Genomic DNA, 23,949 nt, shown 5'->3' with positions numbered 1-23,949 from the left:
TACAATAATAAAAAAGCAAAAAAAACAATGTAATTAAAATACTGACATCAGCCTGAGTACATTTTACCATTATAGAATTGAGGTAGTAATTTAGGAGGTGAAAATACTGTGAAATTACAAATGGCATGGGGCTTTAAAGCATAACAACTTAAGGTTTATGAAACGTTAGTCTATAAAGCATGTTTTTAAATAATGTCACCTAAAGTTTTGAACTAAAATATTATTTCAACCATACGGCCCGTGAATAAATAAAATGCATAGTTTTCAATGAAAGAACACTTAAGAGAGTATAGGTTGCTTTTGGTGTTTGGATTTGTACTTCAGTATAATGAGGTACAAGTTTAAGAATAGCCAGCACTATTGTTTTTTTTTTTAATTCAAATTTATTTATTTTTTGCTCTATTTAACAGTAGATTGAATGTAGTTTGAATTTTGGGCTCATGATCAATAAGTTGCATTCGCCCAAACTGATTTTGTAAAATCAAACTGCAGACAGTGAACCTGGGTGCAGTTAGCACAAGTCGCCCTCGCTGTGAAGCGAAAGCAGCTGACAGAGGAATTTGCTTGGTCTTAAAACCTTTCTGAAAATGCCTACGTTTCTCAAATAACAATGATTTTTCACAAAAATAATTATTAATTATAAATTGAGAATTAATAAATGTTATTATTATGGTTTGGTAAAATTTATTGCAGCATGACAACACACCGTTCCTTTCAGCCAAAAAACAGAATGAATTCAGTTCAGCTGGAGAGGGTTGGGGTTTGGGGGTAGTTCTTTATAGCTTGTGGGGATTGAAATAAATTACCCTAAATTTAGTTGAAAATGCATTTGGTTGACAATGCAAAAAAATTGGTTTCCTGGTAGCATTTAGTATTATTTCAGTTATATATAAAATTATATTTTAGTTGTTTCTTTAACCAGTGTCCATAACATTTGAAATGGATCAAAAAAGTTAATCAAAGTTGTACTAAGACAAGAACACATTTTAGTTTGAAGAAAGGTTTTGATCCAATGCTAATGTTGACTACTGTATAGCGAAATGTAGTTGTGACGAGTGGGGCAGGGCCGAGAGACGTGGGAACAGGAGAGAGGCCGGTGGAGTGATTGGAAATGAGCGACACCTGCTCGACCCACCGGTCTCGAGTCCCACTTAGGAGATGGAGGGATATAAAACAGGAGCGACGACAGTGATGGACGAGAGAGGCCCAGGCCTGGAATTTAGTTCGTGTTTGGTTTTTATTTTATTTTTTACAGCCAAACAATATTTTTTAAAGTGTGAAATACAAATTCTCATAGAATGTAGCCTTATTTATTATTTATGAACCATCTCTTTTTTCTAAATCCTAAACAGGGTCCAGACATCCATAAAGTATCCGTCTATGAATGTCTTTTATAGGCTATTTTAGATTTCGTAAATAGAGAAATAGACCAGAGTTTTTGGAATACAATAAATTTTGTAGACTTTCTGTGATTTACAATGCACAAACCAGAAGCAGGGTTTGCCATTCTTAAAACAAAGTTTCAATTATATTTAAATTTTTGTTTTTGCGTTTTAGATTTTAAAATTAAGGCATCTCTCCATTACGGGCTGTTCCAAAAGCAGAATTTATGCAAACACGTATAAAATGCTTTAAAAACTTTAACAGAGAGGGTATTTATTGGTCTGCCCCCACATAAGATTTTTCTAGTAACTAGTGGTCGTTCATTTAAGTCATTATTGATCTAATCATGCACATTTATATTAAATTAACACAGTCTAATCTATAATGAGCCTAAGGCCTGGTTCACACGGGACGATTTTAAAATTGTCGGCCGATTTTCCAAATATGAGAGACCCCACACACAGCGATTAAAAAATCACGGATCTAACAGTTTTGGTCGTTCCGTGTGTGGTGTGCAGCCACACGGCAAAATCAACACATCACACACGAACCGATTTGACTCCCGAGCATTCCCAGGTCAGACTGGAAATCTCGCAAAATCCCTCGAGATCAAACGTGACTTTAGAGTAAACAATCATGGCGGACGAAGAGGATGCAGTGGTCATAGTTTGTGCTTTGTTTTTAACGGGAAAAAACATAAGAAAAACAAGAAAAGGCGATGGTCAAAGAGGTGGAGACAACGCGAGCATGGACTATACTTGCTATATCATAATATGGAGATAAGTTGTTGTTTTATCTCATAGAAATGTTGTTACGTACTACACAGATTAATAACCGTTGAAATAAACGTTCATATATTCGTTTGTACTCTGGTGGACTGCAGTTGTGGATGTAGTTATGCCCATCGACTTTATTTGTATTTGTTATATTATATACGCCGGCTGTTTTGATTTTGTTTCCCGGTACTATCACTGCCTCGTCACCTCGCTTTCTGATTGGCTACACCCACAGTCCACAGGCTGCGTGATTGTTTGTCCTCGGGGGACACCACAAACGAGAAGAAATCGGGCCAAATAAATCCAACATGTTGGATATCCCCGATTTGAGATCGGAGCGGTCCCGACATTCTTCCGAGCAGAGGAGAGCAGTCTTAACACACCACACACGGCAGGAATATTTGATCAGATTATTTTACGATAATCGGAGCATCCTAAAATTGTCGGAAGGGGTGAATCGGGGCTAAAATCGGTCTAATTATCCTGCCGTGTGAACCAGCCTTAAATATATATTGCGCTCAGGCACATGCATTAAGTTGACCACAAAGCACAGGCAGAAGTAGCCTAATAACTGAAAAAAGAGACATTTTAATGACTTATTAATAAACTGTTTTCTTGTCGGCCACAAGATGAAATTCACAGTGCTGACTCTCATCTCCACAGTATACTGTACGTGCCTTTAAAGAGAAATGCAACCTTCACAGATTACATAATGCTTTTGTTTTTAATTGGTTTGTTTAAAAGTAGACATTTCAAGCTTTCTGTAGATATATTTCTCATATATCTCTCATGTATGTGAGACGATTTTAAGTTGTTTCATTATCAGGAAAAAATTTAAGTGATCAAGAGGGCGCCTCCCTGTAATTCACGTGCATTAATCATTTTCGCACAAACACTTGAATATGAATAATAATACAGCTCATTTATTTTTGAAAAAATAATCTTCACAAGTCTGCAACCAAGACAGATGCAGTTATAACCTGTAAATTGGAGGCAATTGTAAGTTTTAAAATGATCTAAGGGCCATTGTCACTCCAAATCATTGATTATAAATTCTTCTTGAACAAGAATAAACGGATGTATGACTCTCATAAACTTGTTATAATAAACCTCTTTTGCATTAAATAATAAAGATATAAAGCAGGTTAAGTTCAACATTATCACACAAATAATTATAAAATGCTATAGACTGCGAATAAGATGGTAGTTTCACATTTTTTAATACGCATTACAATGTAAACATTTTTTTACATGCAATTATCCAAGCTAAAACCAAACAAGATTTGTAATGAAGATAAAATATGTAGTCAAATAAGAATGCTGCGCGTGTACTTGGAATCATGCATGCTGTGCAAATATTATGAAAATATGATACACACCTGCAATTAAATGTGGCTTCATGTTTTTTTTTACTTAAATTGTGTGAAAGCAAAGCAGGCTCCCTTTTTTTTTTACATCATGTGCATTTTGTTGATTTTAATAAGAGAGCTTGAGTTTAAGCGTGAGGATGTTTTAATAATCCATCTATTCTTTTAGAGTTTTAATGATTAAGCTATATTACGCAGGTTTAATTTATTCATTTCTTGTTTTAATTAGGCCTAAATAATGGGAGGGAAATTATACAGCACCTCACGTTTTACTAAAGGATAAAATTTATAAAAATGCAACAATTTCTTAACCAGTGTACAGAGAGATATCTTTTTCCCAAAAAGTTATCTGTGAAAATAAAGATCAGGTAATGAATAACAAAGTATGTGCGTGACAATAAAATGCATGCTGTTTTAATAAAGTAATTTTAAAATCTAAAGTAAAAATAATTTGTGACAAATATAGGCCTTTTAATGCTCCGATGCAAAGTATACCACCATTTCTTAAGGATAATATAACCCATAATATATATTACATAAATAATACAACATATATATGTTTCAAATTTAAAATATGGTGTTATACTGTGTTTTGCTTAGAGAAAATATAAGCACAGGCTCATAGGCTTGACATTTATCCTGCTTTATTTCCTCTAAGAAATGCACATAACTTCTTAAGTACTTCTAAAGTGCAAATGCACTTGGCAGACGCAGTGGTGGCGGCGGCAAAAGGCTAATTTTGGTTGGCCACCTACTGTATACGAATCCTGATTCTGCCTTCTAACGATTCTAATGTATCTACAAGTTTCAAAATCAATATTCTAAAGCAGCAGTTCTTAATATCATTCCTTGCGTCCCCCTGCTCTACATCTCTCTCTCTCTCTCTCTCTCTCTCTCTCTCTCATTCAGCTCAGCTCCAGCAATGAACTGTTCACATAGCTATGAGAAGCGTTAAACATGGATGTGGGTGCAGTTGACAAACTGTGTTAAAGCTTTCTTCAGGATAAATGCTTGCACAGGTTCTGCACAATCCTGTTCAATAATATCCTCTGCTTCTCAATTAGGTTCAAATTGATAAGCTATTTTAACGACGCCGTTGTTTACAATACAACCGGAGCACATGCCACTGAGGTGAGGGGCGGGGCGTTTAGACCCCCACTAGAGGTGGTTTAGCCAATCACAACACACCTGGTTATCTCACCAATCAGAGCCCATCGCCTATTCCTGAGGGAGGGGCTTCATAAAAAAAGGAAATGATCAGTGCATTTCTCAGAGTATGGAATAAAGGTAAATTATATGCATTAAGCACTGACACATATTAGACTGCACCCCATAAACACAATCAAGCCTGTAAAAACCACTGAACCACCTCTTTAATTTGTGCTATTAACTTGTACTTGCTTTTTTTGGCTAGTGTTTTTTGCTGTGGTATCAAAATTTAAAGAGAATTGAAAAAAATAATTTGTACCACAACATTACAAAAACATTAATAACAGCAACTATTTTATTTATTGTGTGGCAGGGCCAGAGAAAATGTTGGCAGGGCAAGTAAAAATTGTAAAATCTTAAGCGCTGATCTCAGGATATTTTTATATATTTATTCTAAAACATAACAAGGATAGTAAATGATATTTAACAATAAAAATTTAAATCTAGCTTCTCAGCATATGTACACTTTTAGAATGAAATCTACAGAGTGTAAGACCCCAGATCCTGTGTGAAATAGAACATGCTTTCCATTGATAATAAAACATAATTCTGAGGGGTGTAAGGACCCTGTCTAACAGACACAAATAAACCTCTGAATCACAATGTTAGCTGTTGAAACTACATTCCAGAGACATGTAAAGCTTCTAAGCATTTTGCAAGTCGTAAAAAAGAACAAAGGAATCCCACATTGCCCCCTGCTGACTGGTTTCACAGGAATAGCAATAGCAATAACGTTTAACTGAACAACAGAACAAAGAACATTGTATCTTGGAGAGTGTGACTGTGAAGTTTGTATATTGTTACAGAAAGGTTCCAGCGACAGAAACCTCAGGACTGTCCCCATTTTCCCCCTTCTTCCTCTACATTACAGAAAAAATTGTGCTTTTCCTTTGTACAAACGAAGGACCATAAAACTCATATAGATGAGTTCAAAAGACAATTATTTAAAAGTATGAAAGGGCAACTATATTCAAAAATAATATGTGTTATATCTTTGTCAGGATCCTGCCCTGACAGTCCTGTCCATCTTGTCTCTGTTCCATGTTTCTTTGTTTGTTTTTTGTCTAAGCACATGGTTCTGTCTTTGTTCGTGTCTGCCACGTGCTCCCCTTGTCCCACCTCCTTGTTACCCCTGGTCACGTCCCCTTGTTTAGCCCTTGTCTGCTTGATTGTTTTCACCTGATCCTCATGTGTACTGCTCTATATATCGGGCTCTCATTCCTTGTGTCTCTGCTGGTTCGTTTTTGGTGTTTACCTGTTTCTTGGGCCAGAATTTATCCTTTTGATCTTGCTCAAGTTGTTTTTGATCTCTTGTCTAGTTATTCTATATCCTCGTTTCTTTTAGATTTATCTAGTTCGTGTTTTTTGATTGTGCACATCATAAATTCTAGTTTTTCTTTTTGATTTAGGGTTTCATTTACTCAGTTTGAGAGTGCAGTTTCTTTTTGGATCCTGGCTTTTTGTTTTTAAACTCTGATTTATTTCTTTGGATAGATTTGGTTATTTTGCCTTTCGTTCACTCTTTGTTTTCAATTGTCTGTGTGTCATTTTGAGTCAAGTCTTGTTTTCGTGTATTGTCCTGTCTTGCCCCCACTCAGATTTCCTGGCCACTGAACCCCACTGCCTGGAAGCAGCTCAACTCTTTCACGTGTCAAGTCTCGTGAGTCTCTACCTGGCGACTAGACTGGTGAAATTCGAGTTTCACTTGAAGCTACGGGTTTTCCTGTGTCTGCCTGGCCCTTCTTCTGGAGCTGCCTCCTCTGTGCTCGAGCCCGTGGTCATCTCGGACTGTCTCTGTGGTCATCCCTCCTGCCCGTATTGTTGTCTGCCCTGCCCATCTGTTTGAACCGTTTCACTGTAAATTCCCCCAGCTGTTCCAGTCTACGTTTTGTTATTAAAATACCCTTGTCTGCTCATTCTGCATTTGGGTCCCATTTCTTGCAGATCCCTGACAATCTTTATATATGTTTCATGTGTTTCATGTAATCGGTGCAACTTTAACCAATGTTTTACAACCCCTTTTAACAGATAAAGCTATTAAATATGTGTAAAATATGTAGAGTTTAGTGTTGAATGAAAGCTTGTTTTATTTACACCGCTTTGATATGAATGAAATGGTGAAATCTGAATTTTTACGCATGTTAAGAATCTTTATAGAACATATTTGCAAAACCTGCAAAGTTACTTCCACTGTGATGAAATAAACATCATTTTAATTTATGCACGAGAAAGAAACATTATGGGGCATGGCTTAACCCTGCAACAGCGTCCTATTGGGACAGTTGCCTCTGGAAGGGGCCAAATCGGCTCACTTTAAAACCAAATGGCACAAACCGATTCTTCTGCTTTTTGCGCACCCTTGGGCTTTTAGCCTTTGTGCTCACATACTGTACCTTCGAGCGATCAAGTCATTCAGAACTCAAATGCTCCGTTGAAACCTCATTGACTGCCGAAAACTTCAAATTCTAAAGCCGAGCAACTGAACTCTCAGAAGAACTTCCAGTTTTTCACCATCTGTAGCTAAGGCAACCGACTTAAGCAGTTACAAGGAAAACCCCTTTCGTCACCACGTTAATCTAAAAGACATCATCCAGACAACAGATCTGCAACCAATCCAAGGCACGTGATTCCTTGAGATGAGGCAACAAGCGAACCTCCAACTCTTCTGAACCCTGATTTTCAGAGCAAATGCAAGTATAACAAATATTTATTCCTTGCTGAAATAGGGGCAAATCAATCTTAAGCAGTAAAGATAAGCCAAATCTCTGCTTTTGTGATTCTCTTGGTGCGATCTAACAACTAGCAACAAATACTAGAACCTTGGGACCTCATTCAAATTCCATTATTTCTCATCTTCAGTAACTGTATCTGTGTTCATTAGAGCAGTTCCATGTAACCTTAAAAGTAGATCAAGGGGGGGGGGGCCTCGAGTAAGATGGCGGCTTAGTTTGTTAGCTCCGTGCCAGTTCCCTTTCTTTTTAAAGTTTTCTATGTTTCATTTGGTCAATATTCGACGTATCTAGTCCTAAAAACATTAAACAATGTCCGAGAGTAGTTTCCACTATTTAATTCCCGTTCATCCAGAAATACAAAGAAAAAGCACGCTGAGGCGGAGCAGGAGACCTCGTCTGATCAGGCCGACATTATGCTGATGGAAATCCGTTCGTTGGGATCCAGTTTGGCCAATATCGAAGGTAGACTAAGTGCGATCGATAATCGTTTGGACAATATTTCTACCTCGGTTACTTAAATTCAAGAAACGATTTCCAATTTGTCTGGTAGAGTGGACTCGAACGAAACGCGTTTAACTGAGGCTGAGCGCAGAATCTCCGATGTCGAAGATAGCATGCCGGCTCGTGATAGTAAAATTGCATCTCTGGACAAAGAACTGACATCATTAAGAGCTAAAGTAGATGACCTGGAGAATCGAAGCAGACGTAAAAACCTGAGAATCGTCGGTCTCCCTGAGAAAACTGAAGGCTCTGAACCCATGGCACAGTTCCTTTCGAAGAGGCTCCCGGACTGGCTGGACCTTGCACCCGATTCATGTTTCGAGATCGAGAGAGCTCACAGATCTCTCGGCCCGGTCCCGGGAGCAAATCGCCCCCCGCGAAGCGTCCTGGTCCGTTTTCTACGATACACGGATAAGGAATTCATCCTGCAGGCAGCGCGGAGAAAACGCAGCATCAGTCACGACGGGAGTCAACTGCGCTTCTTCCAGGACGTGTCCGCTGAGGTGCTGAAGAAACGCTGAGAGTTCGATGATGTCAGGAAAATACTTTCCGGCCGTAACATGTTTAGAGGCTTCGTTTACCCTGCAAAAATCAGATGCCTTCACGAAACGGAGATGCACGTCTTTTCCACTCCAGCGGCTGCCACAGAGTTTTTAAAGACTCTGAAAGATAAGTAACTATAAAGGACTAAGGGACATGAGTGCATCACAAGTGGTTATTCTTAAAACTTTGAGGGCCTTACACTGTTAACTTTACAGAAAATTCTGAGGTAAATTTACTTTCAAATACATGGCCGGTTATCTTAGGTTGTCTTTTTCTTACACGTAAATTATTTTTATATTATAATATCCTTACTACGCATTATCCTGTTGTGGCCACTTTAAAGAGGTAAATCTACTTCCAATTTATTTATTTTACTTTTGTTAGATATATGGCCGGCTATTTTAAGTTAATATATTAGCATCATTTTTACTGATTATTTTGTTGTGGCTACGGTAGTGTATCAACCTCGGATGTTTGACCAAAAAGGGGGACTGGCTGGTTACAAAGGTGTGCCTCCCTATGGGTATAATTCTGTACTACCATTTGGTATGGGTTGTCTTGACTTTAGGGGTAATACCAATCGGGTACAGTAACCTGAGTTTCTCTCTAGGGTTGGCTCGTCGTTTGGGGACGAGACTGAGGGAGGGGGGGGTGGGAGGGTTGTTTTTTTCATTATATCATGTTTTCGTTGTTAAAATGCAAAATTATTTGTGTCAGTTTTGCTACTTTGTCAGACATGCCTCAGTCTTAAATCGAATTCTCTGTCATTTCCATTTTTCTGTAACTGATGACAATGGACAATTCGGTTAGGCTTATTACATGGAACGTTAAAGGGTTAGGCAATGTAATCAAAAGGAAAAAAATTCTAACTCACCTTAAAAAACAGAGAGCTAACATAGCTATGCTTCAAGAGACACACCTGTCTGACTCTGAGCACTTGAAGTTAAAGCGAGATTGGGTAGGGCAATTATTTTTCTCAACTTGTAAAGCAAACACAAGGAAAAGAGGTACTGTTATTTTAATTCATAAACACTTTCCTTTTGTTTTAGAGGATCAAATTAGTGACCCAAATGGAAGATATATCTTAATTACTGGTACAGTTTATGGGGAACCTTTTACCATAATTAATATATACGCTCCAAACGAAGACTCCCCTAAATTTATATCTAAAGTAATTCTTCTGTTTAGTCAATACTGTAAAGGTATGGGGGTCTGTGCCGGAGATTTTAACTGTGTCATGGACCAAAAAATGGACAAATCCCCTTCTGATACATTTACTAATCCTAGATCCTCTCTTGTTCTTAAAAAACTCTGTAACGAGGCCGGTATCATTGATGCTTGGAGGGAATTTAATAAGGGTAGCAAGGAGTATACATTTTATTCTAATCCTCATTGCTCTTATTCTAGAATAGATTATATCTTTACCCCAGCTCATTGCCTCCATACTGTATCCTCCAGTGAAATTGGTTCAATTGTTCTGTCTGATCATGCCCCAGTTCAGTTAGACATGATTATAAACAACCACAGGGCCACCAGGATCTGGAGATTCAACTCTTCCATGCTAAATGATTCAGCATTTTGTGACTTAGTCCGAGAAGGTTTTAAGAATTATTGGTCAGATAATAGAAATTCACCAGTTTCTTCAGCAACTATTTGGGACGCTGCTAAAGCCACAATTCGGGGACATATTATATCATACTTCTCAGCACGCAAAAAGGCTTGGTCAAAAAAAAGGCAAGAATTAGAACGAGAAGTAAAAAGATTGGAATGTTTACATAGTAAAGCCCCTAATCAAACAAATTGGGCCCAATTATGTCAAGCTAGAGCTGAACTTAATTTGGATCACACAAATCACATTAAAAAACTACTCTTTTTCTCCAAACAAAAATACTATGAATATGCAAACAAATCAGATAAATTATTGGCACATCAGATTAAAAAAAAAATTAAATGAGAGAACAATTAAATCATTAAAAACTCCAGATGGCTCGGTCACGTATAATCTTGATTTGATTAATAACCTATTTAAATTTTTTTTATAAAGAACTATATAAATCTCAAATCACTGCTGAACAATCGGATATCATTGAATTTTTAGATAAACTTCCACTTACAGCCATCTCTGAAGAAGACAAGATATTTTTAGATTCGCCTTTGTCACCAGAAGAAGTCTTTAATGCTATTCAATCCATGCCTTCTAACAAATCTCCGGGTCCGGACGGTTTTCCCTGCGAGTTTTATAAGTAATTTTGGCCAGAAATTTCTCATATTCTAATGCCTGCCCTTCAAAATTTATTAGATAATGGAGTAGCCCCTGAATCATGGAGAACAGCATCAATTTGTTTAATACCCAAAAAAGACAAAGATCCCCAGGAGTGTGCTTCCTATCGGCCAATAAGTCTTCTGAATACAGATTACAAAATTCTTGCTAAAATTCTTGCTCGTAGACTTGAAACTGTTTTACCACATATTATTAAACCAGACCAGACCGGATTCATAAAAGCACGCTTTGGTACAGATAACATGCGTCGGCTCCTAAATTTGATAAATGTAACTCAAGAACATAAACTCCCTGCCCTTATTATTTCCCTGGACGCAGAAAAAGCGTTTGACAAGGTGGAATGGAAATTTCTATTTGCCACCCTTAAGAAATTCAATTTGGGCTCAAAATTGATCAAATTAATAAAATTACTTTACTCTAATCCCCAAGCTACAGTGACTACAAATGGTTTGATTTCAAAACCTTTTGATATTCAAAGAGGTACGAGGCAGGGCTGTCCCCTTTCACCCCTGCTCTTTGCCCTCATAATTGAACCTCTTGCTGAATCTGTTAGACAGTGCCAAAACTTTTTTGGAATAAAAGTGGGAAATGATGAACATCGCATATCCCTGTATGCAGACGATGTATTGCTGTATTCTTCAGAACCTGTAAAATCAATCCCTGCATTATTAAAATGTATTTCAGATTACAGCATGTTATCTGGATACAAGATTAATCTTACCAAATCCGTGGCGCTCCCTATTAATATTTCTAATATCTCTGACCTTTTGCCTCTTTCACCTTTCAAAATAACAACATCTGGTTTTAAATACCTAGGTATTTTCATTTCACCAAAATTGGATGATTTATTTAATATAAACTATACGCCTCTTGTTGGCAGAATTAAAAAAGATCTTATTACTTGCCATTCTCTCCCTATATCCTTCTTAGGCAGAATAAATGTAATTAGAATGAATATTCTTCCAAAGTTTTTATATTTATTTCAGTCCCTCCCCTGTTACTTAGCTAATCCTTTTTTCAAAGACATTAACAAACACTTATCTAAATTCATTTGGAACAATAAAATGCCCCGTATTAATTTTAATAAGTTGACAAAACCAAAAGAGAAGGGAGGCATCGCTTTACCAAATTTACAATTTTATTATTGGTCAGCACAAGTGAAACATATGGTCAGTTGGTATAATGAATGGACTGACTCCATGTGGGTTAATATAGAAGCAACGGTTTGTGCCCCCCTTCCAATAAAATTTCTGCCTTTCATTAAAAATTTTAGAAAAATCAAAAACATTTCAACAAACCCTATTATTCTAAACACTCTTTTGGTATGGAGAGATGTCAGAACATATCTTAAAATTCCAGCCAACCTTTCTTTGCTTTCCCCTATTGCCTACAATCCAGATTTTCCTATTTCATTACATAATATAGGTCTTTCAGACTGGTTTAAATTAGGGATCTCAACTATATCTTGCCTTTTTTAGAGAATACATTAAAATCTTTCCAACAACTTTCATGTCAATATAATATACCACAAGCAAACTTTTTCAAATATCTCCAGTTGCGTCACTTTATAAAACCTTTATCAGATAATTGTAAACTAAGACTCAAACTTACTGCCATTGAACAAATTGTGACAAACAATTTTTCCAAGGGAATAATCTCAGTGATATATTTTGCTTTCCCCTATTGCCTACAATCCAGATTTTCCTATTTCATTACATAATATAGGTCTTTCAGACTGGTTTAAATTAGGGATCTCAACTATATCTTGCCTTTTTTTAGAGAATACATTAAAATCTTTCCAACAACTTTCATGTCAATATAATATACCACAAGCAAACTTTTTCAAATATCTCCAGTTGCGTCACTTTATAAAACCTTTATCAGATAATTGTAAACTAAGACTCAAACTTACTGCCATTGAACAAATTGTGACAAACAATTTTTCCAAGGGAATAATCTCAGTGATATATGATGCCCTTTCTGATACATGTACTTCCTCATTAGATAGTTTGAAGAACGTTTGGGAAAAGGACTTAGGTCATGAAATTGACAATGAAGATTGGATCGCCCTAATTAACAACTTATACTTTAAATGTAATTCATTGGGAGTTCACGAACTTAACTACAAATTCATCAATAGAATTTATCTCACACCATTACGTTTAAAGAAAATATATAGAAATTCGACTGGCCTATGTTTTAATTGCAAAAAACATAAGGGAACATTTCTTCACTGTTTTTGGTACTGTAGCAGAATCATCCCTTTTTGGAACAAAATACATAACTTTTTACAAGAACTCTTTGGGTTACAGTTTTGTTTCTCCTTGGAATTGTACATGTTATCTGTTGGAGTTGAGACAGTGTTTGATTCTCATGTGAAACATATGTTCTAAATTTTGGTGTATCTGGCAAAGAAATGCATACTACTATTATGGTCATCTCCTCAGGTTCCTTCTTTCAAAATGTGGATGTCTAAAATATCTATATTACTCCCGCTTGAGAAACTTACATATGACGTGCACCGAAAATCTGATGACTTTTGGCAGATATGGTCACCTCTTTGGCATTATATAAAGAACCTTCCTTGACTCTCTAATTTGTGATTCCCTGTACTTGTAATATATTTTATCATTTGACCTTCCACTTTTTTATCTTTTTTTTTCCTTCTTCCTTTCCATTGTATTTTGCTTTGTTATAATTTTGTATGTCTGACACTGTATCTGTGTACTTCTGATCATTGAACTGACAATAAAAAAATAAATAAAAAAAAGTAGATCAATAAATTTGTTTCATTTACAGAGAAACATTGTCTTTAGTTGTGTATTTTGAAGTTAAACATTGCCCAGATCCTGTGCTACCCAGCTCGTAGCTTATAAATTATAATTTTGTTTGAATGGTCGTTGGCCACGAAGCAGTATAAATTGAACTGTTTAAGATATACTGAGTTAATGCTGTCAAAACCTGACTGGAATTACTTCAAAATAACTGCAAAATAATTGCACACCTTAGTGTTCATCAACCTATCAGAATGAAGCATTCAATAGTTTAACTACAGCTAAACTTCTGTTCATTCTCACCAGAAACTTTTGACAATGAATGAAAGATGAAGTCAAAATAAATAATAGTGTATAATAAGATGGTAATGCTGCCTTTGGAGTGGTTTAATAGAAACTCCTCCATCTCAACATACTTGAGTTTTTCCAGTGAGCAGTTTGGATCGTCCCGTTTCTCAGAGAGTAGCTTCACTCCTGAATCTCCTGGGTGATTGTAGCTCAGATCCAACTCTATCAGGTGTGAGGGGTTTGAACTCAGAGCGGAAGACACATGACCACAGCCTTCCTCTGTCACCATACAGCCAGACAATCTAAAGACATGCACAGCAACATTCCACATGACTTCCACATTTATACCTATTTCAACCATTCATTATGTATTATGTATTTGTAGCTAACAGTTTAACCACCAGTTACTTTCAATGACCAATTTAATTTTTTTTAAATTGTAAATATATAATTGTATATATAAAATGTATGTAATTTGTGTAATTTCTAATTAGTTATGATGAAAAAAGAAACATTACAAAATTGGGAAAATGTTTGACACATATTCAAATCCACGTTATGAGCGGCCTAAACACACTATGAGTTTGTGTTGAGAAGCATTTGCTGCAGTGGGTTCAAACTCAGCTCTTTGAATGCCACTGCCCTGCAGAGTTCATCTCCCGCCCTAATTAAACACACCTGATCCAGCTATTCAAGGTTATCAGGATTACTAGAAACATTCAGGCAGATGAGTTGGAGTTGGTTGGAGCTAAATTCTACAAGGAAATGGCCCTCCAGGAGCTGAAGTTGCCCTGAATCAAGCTGTTCTGAAACACTGAAAACACAGGATGTTGTCCTGCTTTTGTGTAACTGAATACAGCTTCATCCTTCACTGGAGCATGTCAGAATGTGTATTTATATAATTATCACATTTTGAAGTTTTTGAGGTTGTGATGTAATCATACAAAGCCATATCGTGTTTTGGTAACCATGTATTGTCAGAATACATAAAAAGGCCAACTGATGAGTAACAATCACCAATCATATAATCTGAATTTAAAAATCTGAACAATATATACACAAAGTAACTGCATACAGAATAAATCATAACTGTTTGATTTGTAATAATTAGCTTGATGCAAAAAAAAAAAAAATAATATTTGAATTCAAACCTCAGAATCTCCAGCTGACAGTTTGGACTCTTCAGTCCATTGGACAGAATCTTCACTCCAGAATCCTTCAGGTCATTGTTGGTCAGGTCCAGCTCTCTCAGGACAGAGACTGAGGAATTTAGAACTGAAGACAAACTCTTACAACAATGAGTAGTGAGATTGCAGTTTTGTAACCTGTGTAGGAAACAAAATAAAGTGTGATATTAATGCTTATTAGGTAAGGTTTATATGGAATATAGATAACCTGGATAAACCTTTGACTGTACAGAAAGCTAAAACAATTTTCTCATAAAACATCAAACCAGTGTTTCCAGTTTCTTTAATTTATGATGAAATTTAGCCTGTTGTAATAATTACTATATTACTATACTATCATTATTTATCACAGAGTATATGGACATGACCACAATAAATATTGATGATGTAATATATTGTCCATTGTGTTTACATGTTAGCTGCTCCACACACACACACACACACACACACATACACACTGGTTTCCATGTTTTTTGGGGCCACTGCATAGGCATAATGATTTTTCTACTATACAGTCTCTATTTTCTAACCCCCTAACCCTACATCTAAACCTATTCTCACAGGAAACTTTCTGCATTTTTTGATTTTCAAAACACTTAATTCTGTATGATTTATAAGCTTGTTTCCTCATGGGGACCTAACAATTTACCCACACGGACAGAATTTACTGGTATTACTATACTTGTGGGGACATATGACGCCCATAATAGAGTGAAAACCAGTATACACACAGCTTAGTTTTATTATTATTTCAACTTAAATTCCTTTAAAAGGGATTTCATGTGACTGGTGTCAGCACTGTAAATGCATCGATACCAGCCTGTCTAGCACACACAGAGAAGCAAGTTCAAGTTAAAACATTATCATTATATAGTCAGCAACGTAAAATGGTGTTAAAATGACAATAAATAAATGTATTGCAATTATTTCTGGGGCAATACAGTATTGTTCAAAATAATAGCAGTACAATGTGACTAACCAGAATAATCAAGGTTTTTTGTATATTTTTTTATTGCTACGTGGCAAACAAGTTACCAGTAGGTTCAGTAGATTCTCAGAAAACAAATGAGACCCAGCATTCATGATATGCACGCTCTTAAGGCTGTGCAATTGGGCAATTAGTTGAATTAGTTGAAAGGGGTGTGTTCAAAAAAATAGCAGTGTGGCATTCAATCACTGAGGTCATCAATTTTGTGAAGAAACAGGTGTGAATCAGGTGGCCCCTATTTAAGGATGAAGCCAACACTTGTTGAACATGCATTTGAAAGCTGAGGAAAATGGGTCGTTCAGAAGAACAGCGTACTTTGATTAAAAAGTTGATTAGAGAGGGGAAAACCTATAAAGAGGTGCAAAAAATGATAGGCTGTTCAGCTAAAATGATCTCCAATGCCTTAAAATGGAGAGCAAAACCAGAGAGACGTGGAAGAAAACGGAAGACAACCATCAAAATGGATAGAAGAATAACCAGAATGGCAAAGGCTCAGCCAATGATCACCTCCAGGATGATCAAAGACAGTCTGGAGTTACCTGAAGGTACTGTGACAGTTAGAAGACGTCTGTGTGAAGCTAATCTATTTTCAAGAATCCCCCGCAAAGTCCCTCTGTTTAAAAAAAGGCATGTGCAGAAGAGGTTACAATTTGCCAAAGAACACATCAACTGGCCTAAAGAGAAATGGAGGAACATTTTGTGGACTGATGAGAGTAAAATTGTTCTTTTTGGGTCCAAGGGCCACAGGCAGTTTGTGAGACGGCCCCCAAACTCTGAATTCAAGCCACAGTACACAGTGAAGACAGTGAAGCATGGAGGTGCAAGCATCATGATATGGGCATGTTTCTCCTACTATGGTGTTGGGCCTATTTATCGCATACCAGGGATCATGGATCAGTTTGCATATGTTAAAATACTTGAAGAGGTCATGTTGCCCTATGCTGAAGAGGACATGCCCTTGAAATGGTTGTTTCAACAAGACAATGACCCAAAACACACTAGTAAACGGGCAAAGTCTTGGTTCCAAACCAACAAAATTAATGTTATGGAGTGGCCAGCCCAATCTCCAGACCTTAATCCAATTGAGAACTTGTGGGGTGATATCAAAAATGCTGTTTCTGAAGCAAAACCAAGAAATGTGAATGAATTGTGGAATGTTGTTAAAGAATCATGGAGTGGAATAACAGCTGAGAGGTGCCACAAGTTGTTTGACTCCATGCCACACAGATGTCAAGCAGTTTTAAAAAACTGTGGTCATACAACTAAATATTAGTTAAGTGATTCACAGGATTGCTAAATCCCAGAAAAAAAAATGTTTGTACAAAATAGTTTTGAGTTTGTACAGTCAAAGGTAGACACTGCTATTTTTTTTAACACACCCCTTTCAACTAATTGCCCAATTGCACAGCCTTGTTTGTTTTCTGACAATCTACTGAACCTACTGGTAACTTGTTTGCCACGTAGCAATAAAAAATATACTAAAAACCTTGATTATTCTGGTTAGTCACATTGTACTGCTATTATTTTGAACAATACTGTATATCTTTTGATCAAAATGTATTTATCATGACAGGCTTACAGGATATAATTAAGGATAATCAAAACTTGGGGTCAGCTTGCCCGATGGTGAAGAGTTAGAATAGTATTAAGTTCACTCAAAAATATACATCTACATTTTTTTTTCATTTTTATGAACACTCTAAAACCAGTAAGTCACCTGAGTAAGATTAAGACCCAACTAAAAGATGTTAGTGTAAAGAAGACTCTTACATTGCTCTTCTGGTGTTTTTGATCACAGGCAGCAGTCTCATCACTGCTTCATCAGATATTCTGTATTTCTGCAGCTCAAATTTCTCTTGAGTCTCTTCTGACATCAGGAGCACAAAAACCAGACCAGACCACTGAACAGAGGAGAGATTCTGTGCTGAAAGTTTTCCTAAGCTAAGATTCTTCTGGATTTCCTCAACTAAGTTAACTTTCATTTCAGTCAGACAGTAGAATAGATTGATGGTTCTTTCTACTGATTTCTCCTTCTCTATTTTCTTTTTGATATAGTCAGCAGAGTATGTCATGTTTTCTGATTTGAGCTCTAGTTCTGGCAGTTGTTCCTTTATGTCACTCTGATTGGACTCCAGTGAAAGACCCAGTAGGAACCGAAGGAAAAGGTCTAGGTGTCCATTCTCACTTTTTAAAGCATTCTTGATTGCAGCCTTATGAATTTGAAACAGTGGCCTTTTAGATAATTTCCATATCAGTTTTTCTATGTAGGATTGAAAAAATATTTTTTCTTTCTCCTCTTTGTCAATCAAAGTTGTGTAGAGAGCAGCAAGGAATTCCTGGACACTAAGATGTACGAAGCTGTAAATATTTGTTTCTAAAAAGGCTTTTTCTTCCTTAAAGATCTCGGTGCATAACCCAGAGAACACTGACCCTTTACTGACATCTAATTCATACTTCTCAAGATCTTTTTTGTAGAAAATCACCTTTCCTTCCATCAGCTTATAAAACGCCAGTTTCCCAAGCTTCAAAATAATCTCTTTGAAAGGATCATCACTGTATTTATTTTTCATCTGCTGTATCTGAGAAAGTACAAAGTTTGTGTACATCCCTGTGAGAGTTGTGGGAGTCTTGTCATTGCTCTTTTTAACCAGCAGAGGCCGAAGAACAGTGAGAGAGATCCAGCAGAAGACTGGGATGTGGCACATGATGTACAGACTCCTGAATTTCCTGATGTGACGGATGATGTTTCCAGCAACTTCAGCACTGCTGTTTTTGTTGAAGTATTGCTCTTTCTGCTCATCGTTAAATCCTCGCACCTCTGTTACCTGATCAATGTAGTCTCGGGGTATCAGACTGGCAGCTGCTGGTCTTGATGTGATCCAAATGTGAGCAGAGGGAATCAGCTTTCTCTTCATCAGGCTTGTTACAATGATACTCACTTCTTTTTCTTCATTAACATCTTTAATGCTGTCATCATCTTTAAAGTTCAAAGGGAAGCTACATTCATCCAGCCCATCAAAGATGAACATGACTTTACCTTCCCCTTCAGGAAGAGAGGGCAGTTCTTCAGGACTACTACAGAAGCATTTGTTAAGCATACCTAAAAGACTGAACTCTTTTTTAATCAAATTCAGTCTACGGAATGGGAGTGGATAAATGAAGACTATATCCTGATTTTCTTTTCCGTCAGCCCAGTCAAGGATGAATTTATTGACGGAGACAGTTTTTCCCACCCCTGCAATTCCCATAGTCAGCACTCTTTTTTGTTTACTCATATCACTCTGGACTTTGAATATATCATTGCATTTGATTGGTGTGTCAATGGTAAATCGGTTGTGACAATATTCCATCTGTATCACCTCATGTTCACTCTCTATTCCTCCAGTCTCGTTCTCCACCACATATAGATCAGTGTATATATCATTCAGGTTCTGCTGATGACCCTTCTGTGAATTACCAATCAATATCCGTTGGTAGTCCTGTTTTAATTTCTTCTTCAGTCTGATGCTGATCTCTGTGTAATCATGAACAGCAGCTTCATGGTCCACTGCAGCTGAGCATTTGAGAAAGAGAAAAATAATAGCAAAGAGTAAGTAATCACTTTTTAACTTTTGCGATTGACTAAATTTCCCAGCAATCCATGTTTTCACTGTTATACTGTAAGTGTTTTTATGCATCTTCTGGAAGCGTATGTAACCTCTAGATCAGAACACAAATGATGAAGAAGAAGCAGAAAAACTATAAGCACTGCTTCACGTTTATATGCTTAAACAGTATATATATTAAAGTTTCTCAAGCTTACCAAATTTAATGTTGAAACACACAAAGAGTAAGAGGAGCATTGATTGATGAGATCTACTCGTAATCTGTGTTTTTATCATTGTCCTGAATCTGATCTGGATGTAGTCTTAAAAATATCTCAATAACTCAATACTCTACCTGACAGCCAAGACTTTATTAAATAATTTTATAAATATATATTTTTTGTTATATTAGGGATTTTCAGTTCGTAACCCCAACCAGTGACAAAGGGGTAGCACACAAATCCAATAAAACTGCACAAATGTGTATATTGGTGTTGCTCATCATCCCTCAGTGCAGTGTGAACTAGCCTTAAGAGAACATGATGGCTGTACCTTGTTTTCCTTTAATTTTCTCTGTGTCTTGGGATTTCTCTGTGAAGAGAAAGAAAATTAAGTAAAAAACTGCCATGTCGCTAAAGCATGACATTTAACAATATTGCCATAAAACAAACTAAATTATGAGTAAGGTTCATATTTACTTGGCATTAATAAGCTATTAACTAACTGCTAATAAGCGGTGTTGTCTCAGTAATAACAGTTATAGTGATAGTACCAAGCTGTATTGTGCAGTTGATGGTCACTTTCTCGTTAAAATTGTTTCCAGTGATTACAGGAGCAATTACATTTGCTCTTGTCTCAGCTTTCACATCAACAGTGGTGTTGAATGCTGTAAAAGAAAAGATTAATCAAGTTGAAAGGTGTTTGCTGATGTAGTGCAACAACAATTTAGTTGGTGCAATAATAACCAATAATTACATCATTAGTGTGTCTACATTAAAGTTCACTTTATAATTAATTAATAAATGGTTCACAGGTGTACACTCTACATTAAGGTTCACTTTCACAGAGCTGATTATGTTAAGAAACACTGTAAGATAAGTGACATGAGACATGACATATAAATGAAAGAACCATAAATACAACATCTTTCAGTCTTGCTATAATAGTACATTTTGCTGCATCATAAAATAAACCAGGAATCTGGTTTTGAGTGAAATAAGTATTAATAAATATTTTGTATTAAGCATTTATTCCATCAGGTATTCCATCAAATTGACTCTTTTACTCATGTATCTATAACTGTTTATCAATTAGTTATAATGCTTTAGTAAATGAGTTAGTTATTTATGGACACTGTTATAAAGGGAACCTTAATGTAAAATGTTACCATTTTTAGATATCTGGGCTGGAATCAAGACAAAAAATCTAAGTCAGCATGACTAGTCCTGTAATTGCTGCTTGCATTATATTTGAAGAGTTTAGTTCCAAAACGCAAAAAAATTTTTTTGATTAATTTGAGTAAAAATGTGAAAATCTTTACCAAGAAAGTGGCAAGATGAAAAACACTATTTTCTGTTTCAAACTTTTACATAGCATCTTTAGATTATAATCTAAATCTCGTTTTGAATTTTTAAAGTTTTGTTATAAAAACAGATTTTTTGTTTTCAAAATGAAATAAATCCATTGAATCATCATTGAATTGCATGCGTTTATCATGCGTATCTCATCAGTAAAGCCAGTTCTGTGATTAATAGTAAATCTCCATCATGTGCTTTCAGATTAATACGCTAAGCGGATGTATCGCATTCGACAGAGAAAGGAAACTAGCGTTTGTCGTGGTTTGGAAAGAAAGGGAGAAAACATGACAGAATAACATGGCAGATATCACATTTTGAATGAAATAAAAAACTGACTTTTCAATACTGACCAGGTATAATACTGATTTACTGGCATTTATCGCATTTTGGAACCAAACTCTTAATTTTCTTGACTCCAGAGAGTAATTGATAATTACTTCAGATACATTGTGAATTACCTCCAAAAGGGACAGATGTTTTCATATCACCCTCAGTCTGAGCTGTCAGAGAGAAAGAGAGTATTACTCACAAGGACACATTTATCACAAACACATCAGCATAGCAAAGAGGAAAAGAGCCTTCACTTGTAAATATTTAATCATGTTACATAGTGAATTCAATGTTACCTTGATTTTGTTGATTTCCCAACTGTTCAGCCAGATCATTTTGGTTCATCTTTCTCAGGATGCCTACTGTGACCTTCACAGCTTCTTCTGGTCCAAAATCTGATATTATTGCTTTGACTTTTGTTAGCAAAAAACAAAACAAAATACTGATGTAAATAATATCACAATGCTGTCTGTTACTGTAAGTGTAGAATCAATAGTCACTTTTAAATCCATATTTTTCAGTATCTTATGAAGTCTCATTAGTATAATTTACTAACCATGAATGATGATGCAGATGTTTCTTGTTTCTCCAGTTAAATGTGTCTTGATTGGAAGCTCTGAAACTTTCAATTCTGCATTTTTATAAGACTCCGGACGTGAAAGTTTTCTTCAGAACTGCAATCTGTTAAACCAGAATCATTTAAGAAAACTAATGGAACCAACTTTTCAGACTCGAGATAAGAGTAAACAATGTGGAGAATCATACACAGCATATTTGACAATCATCAAACGGGCTGATTCTGACACTGTTTTCTTTTAAACTAAATTTTAAACTAATTTATTTGTTGTTAAGGTAACACTTCAGGGAATTCTAACTGCTTATAAATACACTATTTTAATGGCATTATATGAAGGTAAGATGAATAGAAAATAACATTGAAACTTTCTCATTAAACCATAAATTATACTTTACAATGCATTATACACAGGGTTTTACATACAGTGTTACCAAATTATGCAATTTACACTTAGTGGCCAGAGACATGGGCAATATGTGTAAACAAGCAACAAGATGTTATTTACACTGTCTTAATAATAATAATAAACAATAAATAAACCTGTGTTTCTTCTGGTTGGCTAAAAACCTGTAGCTTATATAAAGTCAAATGCATCATTAATTATAACACTGCTATAGAGTCCTTTAAATATAAGAGAGATAGCTGTTACAAGTCAGCTTGATCGCCGAGTCATTAACTCTTTTTTACATACATACAAAAAATAAATAAAACTGTGTTTGATGGATTTTTTTATGCAGATGAAATTTCCCTTACAAAATTATCAACTACATAAAATAGTGTTATAAATCAAACCAATATCTTGTGTGTATCTGTCATTATTTTTATGAAATGCACTTTATGTTGAAATGTTTTAGAAGTGCCTATTCATTTTGACTCAAAGTGTTTTTGACTCAAGATCACACAAAGAACATAGGTGATATATATATTCTCCTTATATCAATTATGAAAGGCAAAGCATGAGTAATGTCTGTGATTGAAAAATATTTGACATTTCATATTGCTTACGATGTAAAACAACCTATGGAGTAACAACAGTAGGCTACTTTAAAATTATTATATCAACTATACAAAAGTTTGAAAACATGATTGCAGAACATTAGAGTGAAACAAGTTACAATCTTGTAATCCCTATTTGTCCATATTGAATATTTTTTCTTTATGAAGATTTTTAAAATACTTCTTTATGAAGAATTTTATGCCTACTTACATTAAAAAGGAAGTGCCTTTGTGCTCCACATACAAAGTGTCCTTGGTTTCCCATTATTTACATCCAAATTTACACATCAGCAAATAATAAAAACAGTTTGATGATCAGTTTATCAAAATGAAAAAAATCTAACGGTCAAGTGTAAACACTGCAAGTACTTCCGTTCTGCTTTCACTTCCGTTTTTGTCAACAAGTTTGGTTGCCAAATCTGTCTGGAAAAAAAACCCCACCTCATAATCTTCATAGTTCTTATTCAGTTTGGCTGTTGTCACTTATTTCCACTAGAGCTGCAACTAACAATTATTTTGATAATTGATTAATCTGTCAATTATGTTTGGGATTATGTTATGTTTTGAGTAATCTGTTTATGTGCTTATATTTTAGTTTCCCAAATTAATTAATAAAAAAGGGTATTTATCAGTCAACAGAGACTTTTTAGAGATTTTAACCATTTTGCATTGTCATATCCTCATCAAAAATATACCTGGAGTTGTGTTTTATTATGTGTTAGAAATCCTTTGTCAAACTCTTCTGCAATCAAAACACTGACCAATACGTACTCTAGCTAATTTCACAAGGAGATTTCAATTAATGTTTTCACCATGACAGTCCATAGGGCTCCTAAAGTAGTTTAACATCCCAAAC

At 35.8% G+C, this 23,949-nt stretch overlaps 1 protein-coding gene across 1 annotated transcript in view; it reads right to left on the bottom strand.

Annotated features, from left to right (window-relative positions):
* Positions 1-23,473, bottom strand: part of LOC113065862 (NACHT, LRR and PYD domains-containing protein 3) — a 29,344-nt gene extending 5,871 nt beyond the window's left edge. The window contains exons 1-9 of the mRNA XM_026237415.1: positions 23,305-23,473; positions 22,077-22,201; positions 21,817-21,933; positions 21,649-21,690; positions 20,386-20,499; positions 20,166-20,204; positions 17,800-19,582; positions 15,006-15,179; positions 13,983-14,156 (exon numbers count right to left, since the gene is read on the bottom strand). Coding sequence (XP_026093200.1) covers positions 13,983-14,156; positions 15,006-15,179; positions 17,800-19,582; positions 20,166-20,204; positions 20,386-20,499; positions 21,649-21,690; positions 21,817-21,865 — 2,375 coding nt within the window. The 5' untranslated portion in view covers positions 21,866-21,933; positions 22,077-22,201; positions 23,305-23,473. The remainder of the gene's footprint in view (positions 1-13,982; positions 14,157-15,005; positions 15,180-17,799; positions 19,583-20,165; positions 20,205-20,385; positions 20,500-21,648; positions 21,691-21,816; positions 21,934-22,076; positions 22,202-23,304) is intronic.
* Between the last annotated feature and the right edge of the window lie 476 nt (positions 23,474-23,949).

The sequence above is a fragment of the Carassius auratus genome, chromosome 4 (genome assembly GCF_003368295.1).
Source record: "Carassius auratus strain Wakin chromosome 4, ASM336829v1, whole genome shotgun sequence".
NCBI classification, from domain to species: Eukaryota; Metazoa; Chordata; class Actinopteri; order Cypriniformes; family Cyprinidae; genus Carassius; species Carassius auratus.
The sequence above is the reverse complement of the archived record's forward strand: the minus strand, read 5'-3'. Positions and strand labels throughout refer to the sequence as shown.